The 7734-nt window shown below is 44.7% G+C and overlaps 1 protein-coding gene across 1 annotated transcript in view; it reads right to left on the bottom strand.

Moving 5' to 3' along the window:
- Positions 1 to 6086: 6086 nt before the first annotated feature.
- The window catches only part of MRPL9 (mitochondrial ribosomal protein L9), a 7557-nt gene continuing 5909 nt past the window's right edge, over positions 6087 to 7734 (bottom strand). The window contains exons 5-7 of the mRNA XM_006755736.2: positions 7281 to 7382; positions 6728 to 6811; positions 6087 to 6612 (exon numbers count right to left, since the gene is read on the bottom strand). Of these exons, the coding sequence (XP_006755799.1) occupies positions 6478 to 6612; positions 6728 to 6811; positions 7281 to 7382 (321 nt within the window). The 3' untranslated portion in view covers positions 6087 to 6477. The remainder of the gene's footprint in view (positions 6613 to 6727; positions 6812 to 7280; positions 7383 to 7734) is intronic.

The following is a 7734-nucleotide window of genomic DNA, read 5'->3' on the forward strand; positions in this document are numbered from 1 at the left end:
AACTCCTCTAGCTTTTAGAGCAGCAGTTCTCAACCTGTGGGTCGCGACCCCTTTGGGGGTCGAACGACCCTTTCACAGGGGTCGCCTAAGACCATCAGAAAACACAAATATAATTACATATTGTTTTTGTGATTAATCACTATGCTTTAATTATGTTCAATTTGTAACAATGAAAATACATCCTGCATATCAGATATTTACATTATAATTCATAACAGTTGCAAAATTACAGCTATGAAGTAGCAATGAAAATAATTTATGGCTGGGGATCATTAAAGGGTGGTGGCATTAGGAAGGTTGAGAACCACTGTTTTAGAGCAAAAGGTGGCAAGAGGAGAGAGGGAGCAGCTAAGTTAGCCGCAGAGCAGTGTCAGCCCACCTGCATCCCTGACTCATTTCCCATGTCACAGCTAGAATGCTCTTTTAAGAAACCTAAGTCAGAGTATGTCATTCTTCTGCCTAAAACCCTTTGGCAGTCTTCCATGTACTTAAATAAAACCCAGGGGCACGAGGCTTTGCCAGACCTGCACCTCTCTGACTTGACCCGCCTCGCCACGCTCCGGCCACGCCCACCTTTGCTCTCTTCCTCCAAACATGCCAAGGCCGTTCCCACTTTAGGGTCTTTGGACTCCGCCTGCATTTCTCTTGCCCAGATCTTCACGGGGCTGGTGGTCCAAGTTGGGGTGTTCTGCAGGGAAGGGAAAAGAGAACTCTGCGAAGAGTAACCCTGCTAAGCAAATAGGGCTTGCTTTTCTCACATGGCAAGTGTGGAGATGGTGGCTGCTGGTGGTGTTCGGCGCCTGCCTCTGAGCAGTTTCCTCTCCTCCTTATGGTCAAGGAGGAGCTGGAGGACCAGACAGGGACTCTACAGTGAGACTTGTCTTTCTTTTCTGGGAAGCAAAGGCTTCCCTCTGCCCGCTCTGCCAACTTCCACTAACATCTCATTGGCCAGGACTGCTTAAGGGAGGCTGAGTATTGAGTAGCCAACTGTATCCTACGTAGTTTCTTGTCACTTTCTCTGAGAGTCCTGACTCCAGCTGAAGAGCCTCCCCAGGCACTTAAAAAATATGTAAATCATCCCCCCCCCACCCCCGCCACACCATTCTCTCATGTCACTGTTCGTTTTACACAGCACCTACCGCTGTCTCATGTGTCTGGTTTGCTTATTTTCTCATTATTGTCTGTGGCTCCAGCGAGAGCAGGCCTTGTCAGTAAGGACGGCCTTGGTCTCACCGTTCAAGGGGTGGGAAGGAAGGACAGCATCCAGGAAGCAAGGCCCTCTCTTAGCTGGGTGGGCCTCTGCTGCCCTCTCCTGGGGAGGCCGAACTCGAGACACCACTGGGAGAATGCCTGTTCTAGGCCTGCGTGGGAAAAGCAGGAAGAGAAACAGGGGTAGGAGTGGGAAAATATTCACAGATTCCTGTAATAGTAAGTTTCTCCCCAAGTTACCAAATCCAGGACCTTATCTCTGGCAGTGCTGCTTCCTGAGCTCCTTAGATGTCTCCTCCTTCAGTGTTGGAAGAAAAGGAACCTTGCCAGGTTGGTAATTCATTTACTCATTTATTTATTCACTCATTTATTCAACAGATATCAGAGCATATTATGTACTCAGGATGCAGTTTGGGGAATAAAACACGCTCTTTCCTCAAGGAGTGAAGACAACTCTGTATATATAAAAGGCTAATATGCTAAGGGACAGTCAGGGTAATGATGTCATGTAGCAATGCCTGCCTTCCTTTCCCTAGGGACTAGCCTCCTTGCAGTTTCTTCAGTCCAGGAACACGACTTGCTTTATAGCCAGGTGGAAACATTTCACACTTTAACCAAGTGTCTGTGAAGCATTTTCCCATGCCTCATCTCATTTGATCCTCACAGAAGTCCTGGAGTAGGTAGATAGGAGACTTGGTGGAATTCTATTTTCTTTTCATTAGTTGGAATATGGAGATTTAGAAAGCTTAGAAACTTGCCCTATCTAGAAAAGGCTAAGCTGACTCACACATGCACAATACATATAAAGCTCTCACTGGTGCCAATCGCACGTGTGTGTCCATCTGTCATTGTTGATTGTGAATTTGGTTGAAACTTATAAAGGGCAAATAGTGATATTAAAATATTCTAATTAATTTCAATGTGCACGGATTCGTGCACCAGGCCACTAGTAGATAGATAATTATAATAGTTTCTAAAGTGAAATGATACGAGGAACACCCAAGCCATTATGGGCACATAAAGGAGGGGTACTTGACTGGCACTGTGGTGGTGGGGTGGGGGCACAACAAGGAGGTGGCCATAAAATGTGTCCCCACACGGGAACTGAATGTTAACAGTTGAATCGGAATTGTAGGCACCAAGTTACTATCTCATCCCATAGCTCTCCATCATTATTAAACCTGAAGGGCAATTCTTGTTTCCTCCAAGGAAATTCTGCCTGAAGTCTTCCCTCCTTTAACCTCGGTGTTTGCCTCTTAGCGCCTTGGCTTTCCTAACTGTAAAAAGAGGGGCTGCTACGAGATGTTACCTTCACACACCCTTAACATGACAGAACTCTAAGGATGCTCACATCGGACTTGTAAAAGCATCTCCCCAGGAGCAGGTTGGCATGTGCAATGAATGTGTAAAACCCGAAGTTTTTCAGCACCCACGGGAAACTCAGCTTGAATCCAGAAGAACCAGGTGCTCTGCATATATTAGCCTCTCACTAAGGGCTTGTTGAAAAGGATGAACTCTCAGCATTCTTACACCACTCCCGTTGTTCTCCTGGGTTGCTGAGTTTATCGATAGGGTGATAGCACGTCCCTGGTGGATTTGTTGTGAGTTGTCACCATATCCGGGCTCGGTAGCCATTTCTAGCCCATAGTAGGCCTTCATAGATAGCGGCTGTTATTTCAGGGTAGCAGGACCAATTGGACTTGCAGAGGGAAGTCACTGAGGAGAGAGTCACAAGTGTGGCCATGCTGGTGAGAAAAGGGTGTAAACCAAGTTTTCATGTTGCAGGTTAGGGCTATTTTAGTGTGAAACGGAAAACAGTGCCCATGTCCCTTAGATCATGTGGTCCTGCCCCCTTGTTCTCGTGCCCACTTCCAGGGCTGTGCTCTCTGGAGGAGGATTCTTACTGCCTCTTCAGTTTCTGGGGGCTCCTGGCCGCATCCCTTCAATCTTCACGTGGCCCCTCCTCCATCCTCATCCTGTGTGTTCACCTGGCCCCAACCCCTTGTTCACATGCCCACTCTTACGTGATCACATGGCCCAACTCCCTTGAGACCTTGGATCGTTTGTTTCAGGGGTGCCACCTCCCTGGTTAGCTGTTTGCCTCTGCTCTCACATCTGTCAACAGTCCCTTTGCCAAAGTCCTTCCAGAAAATCTTTCAGATGCGCCATCTTTTTCCTGCTGGGATTGTGACAGCTGGGATTGAAAAGGAGAGCAGTCTGTCCAGAGTTCATGCAAGAGATCCAGAGGGGCATATGCTGTCTCTTTAAGGCCCTTCTGAAGGGTAACCAGGTATGGCCCAATGATTCTTTTCTGTCTTTATCCACTGAATTTTTCATTTTATTTTTATAGTTTATTTTATTGATTTTAAAGGAAGGGGGGGAGAACAAGAGCAAGAGAAACATTGATTTGTTGTCCCACTTATTATACATTCATTGGTTGATTCTTGTATGTACTCCGACTAGGGACTGAACCCACAATCTTGGCATTATCGGATAACACTATAACCAGTTGGGCTACCTGGCCAGGGCTTGGTAATTCTGTTTCTGTTTGGTTCTCCTTTATATCTTCTATTTCTTTGTGGAGATTTTTCCATTTCTTTGCTGAAACTATTTTTTTTCCCATTTGTTTCAAACACGTTCATAATTGCTTGTTGAAGCATTTTTATCATGGGTACTTTAAAATCTTCATCAGATAATTCTAATTATCTGTCATCTCAATTTTTGCATCTATTGTCTTCTTAAAATTCAGTTTGAGATCTTCCTAGTTCTTGGTATGATTATATTTTTAAGAATTGGAACTCATTAGGGGGAACGAACATTTTTGTATTTTCTGAGACTGCTTTGGCATGGGAGGAGGGAGGGGACTTCATGGTGGAAGTGGAATTTGATTCCCTACTTCACCTCCACTGATAACCAAGGTAAGTTGAGCTCTCTTTACTGCTGGTGGATTGCAGCTCTCCTCATGGTCTCCACTAGTATTATGATGATGTGACTTCATTACTGCTAGGTAATGGTGGGAGTACTAACTTTTCAGTAGATCTCCTCTGATACTACCCTGTGGGAAGGCAGGTGGAAGCAGATATCCAGGTTCCCTACTGACACCATGGAGGGGGAGAGCTCCTTACTGGCTGGTGGGATGAAAATCATGGTTCCCAACTTTGCTTTCTGTGATACCACCCTGGCAGGGGTACAGGAGTGAGTGCTTTGATCTGAGCACACCTCTGGGAACTGCCTTTGCCTGAAGTTGATAACCTCACCCTAGGTCTATGCCCCTTTTCTAGTCTATGTGGGGTATATTGGTCTGGCCATTTGTTTCAATAGGATACACATCTCTGCAGAGCCATCCTAGCTTGAGCTTGTGGGACTGACTGAGGTCTTTGTTGAGACTACATCAGCTCAACTTCTCTCTCTACCGAATCCTGCTTCCTTCATTCCCGCACAGGTGTTGATCCAGAAAACTCCTCCAATAAACTTCCTGCATGCAAATCTCCAACTCAATCTGTCCCACCAGCACTTCATCCCATGGCAAGTATTTGAACACTTTGAGATTAGTTGTGTGGAATGTTGTGCCTATTGCTCAGCTTCAGAGCGTTTCATGTGGAAAGATGCTGTGTTCAATGAGCTTTCCATTTCAATGACAATAAGGATGGGGATCAGAGAAATGGCAAGTTACAAACAATACCTGTGCTAGACCCGGGTTATGGAGTTCTGGCAAGTGTGAGGTTGGGTAGTTATCAGTGCAACTACCGACAGACCTTTTAGTTGGGATGGCCTCATGTGAATTAAAGTGCATATAAGTGCTTAATGGTCTTGGAGTGGTAGCTTAATTGGCTCAAAAAGGATGACAGCAACCAAGCTCTGGGTTTCTGGTAAGGATAGCAGTGTCAATGGTCCCACTCTAGCCACCTGAATTGCATGACCTCTCACTGTATTTGAGTGTCTCTCACATAATCCATTTGTTAACAGTTGGGTATTTTTCCTACTAATGGACCTTGAACTTATGCAGAACTACTTCATCTCCTATCATGACACATATTCTATAATTACCTAACAACCAGCCCCTATCTTAACTTTGGTCTGGAAACCAAGATTTTTTTTTCCAAAATGTTAGGAATTGGTTCAAGAAACAATACAGAAGTTTCTTTTTTAAACTTCTTTCATCCCATTTTAGAAAAGTAGAATCCATTGTGCTTACTCATATTGATGACTTTATCAATATACCTAATGAGAGTAAGTTTTTGTGTGTGTTTTTTAAATCCTCACCTGAGGATTTTTTCTATTGATTTCTAGAAAAAGTGTAAGGGAGGAAGTGAGGAAAGCAAGGAGAGAGGGAGGGAGAGGAAGGGGAGGACAGAGGGAGAGAGGGGAAAGAAACACGATGTGAGAGACACATTGATAGGTTGCCTCCTGCACACACACCCGGGTGATCAAACCTGCAATCCTGTGGTGCACAGGCTGATGCTTTAACTGTTAAGTCAGGGTGAAAGTTTTTTTTTTTTAAATTATATTTTTATTGATTTCAGAGAGGGAGGGAGAGGGAGATAGAAACATCAATGATGAGAGAGAACCATTGATCGGCTGCCTCCCGCACGCCCCCGATTGGGGAGCGAGCCTGCAACCTGAGCATGCGCCCTTGACCAGAATTAAACCTGGAACCCTTCAGTCCACCGACCGATGTTCTATCCATTGACCCAAACCAGCTAGTGTGAGAGTAAATTTTAAGACTAAAAACTTAACAGTTTGTTGAGTAATTTGCCCACAGCAACTGTGGGGTGTGGTCTGCAGTGTTCTTTCTTTTTAGCAGCAAACCCCAGTGGCTCAAGAGGACATACAATGTGGATGTCCTGTCCCTAGACTACTCAAGCTCAGTAAACACCTAAAAAGAACACAACCTTTTTATTTCTTTTTGAGATATAAATGTTCAATTTGGATAATGAGGATAGGCAAGTACTAAAGACAATGGCTAGCTCTTCCATTTATTCCAATGAATTCCAATGGAGGAAGAGGAAATAGGATCTAGACTGTTTTTGATCTATTAAATATTTACCTTATATCTACAACTTGGTACTTCTTGAGCAGGACTGCCCCAATAAGGCGAGATGTGATAGTAGTCGAAGATGGAGATGACCAATTTGGAGAATTCAACATATATATGCAGTTTAGTCCGATGTCCCCATATGGTCTCTAAAATTTTGTATTTGGTCAGAGCTGGCTCATCTTTGCTCCACTGCCTCAGATTCTGCTTCACCACTTTTGAGGAGAGTAGGTTCAGATCGTCTGGGAGCTGGTGGGGGCCATTTCCTTGGCAGCTTGCTGGGCCAACCAGTACTTGTATCTTTTTGTCTTGGGCCTCTCAAAGTTCACCACAGACATAGGTACCCTGATAGTGTCAAGCCCATTTACCTGCATACAAAACAATAGGAATCCCCAGAGATGAGTTGGGCAGGTAATAGCCAACAACACCCAATCCCAGCTTTTCACCAAGTCAGAAAAAGGAGACAGTATGTAAAATACTCACCGTCACCTCACACCAATACTCGCCCCATCGCGTGATGGGCTCTTCTGGTAACTTTAATGCATGTGGGGCTACCACAACACCAAGCTGGGAAAAAATCATAGAAAAAGGAGCTCTGTTTACATGTCTGTCGTTATAGGCAACCTCATAAAGAGGGTTCTAGAATTTCCTGTATAGTTTATCCTGGCTGATCCCACAAGAGGGCAGAGAAGTTAGTGGTAGAGAAACTCAGTCCTCATTTCTCAGAAAGAGAGGTGGATTCACAAAAAGAAACAGGGCTAGAGACCAAAATTACAAGAACAATTTTCCAGTGAAGTCATATTTTCTCAGGTTTTCCCGAAAGGAAATACCATATTTTCTTATCTGTTTTCAGATTCTATGTGACCAACCTTAGTCCTTAGCCGTTTCCCTCCCACACCCCTGCAAACTAGCCAGGAACACTTTCCCTAACTCTAGCTGGACTCACACCTGTTTCTAACAAAAAGCTCAATCCCAGGCTTTCTTCCCATAGGTAGCTTCCACCATCAGTGGTATAGTACTGTTTGGAAACACTCACGTTTTTTAGAAAATGGCGGGCAACTATTTCAGGGTTTAGCTCCCATTTGACATTGTTCTTCATCCCCACCTCCAGGTGACAGCTCTTCAGAAATTTCACTGTCTGAGAGGAATTATAAACAGAGGCTATGTTAGAGTTAGAAACATATTAGCAAGAGGCACAAGGTCTGAGAGCTCAGGAAAAGGGCACAATTTCTGCCTCACAGCCAGCCAAGACGGTGAGAAGATAAATGGAAAGACAGAACATTCTTGTCCCAAGGCTGATATTGTGGAAAGATGTTTTTGTGACACTTTGGAGGAGAATGTACTCTATATCTGGTTGTCCCTCATCAAGTGGCCGTTTTTCATCAATTGGGGCCACTAGCCCTGCCCAGTTGGCTCAGTTGGTTGGACCATGTCCCATAAACCAAAAGGTGGTGGACTCTGTTTCTGGTCAGGGCACACATAACTAGGCC

Source organism: Myotis davidii, unplaced genomic scaffold (genome assembly GCF_000327345.1).
Source record: "Myotis davidii unplaced genomic scaffold, ASM32734v1 scaffold653, whole genome shotgun sequence".
In the NCBI taxonomy this organism is placed as follows: Eukaryota; Metazoa; Chordata; class Mammalia; order Chiroptera; family Vespertilionidae; genus Myotis; species Myotis davidii.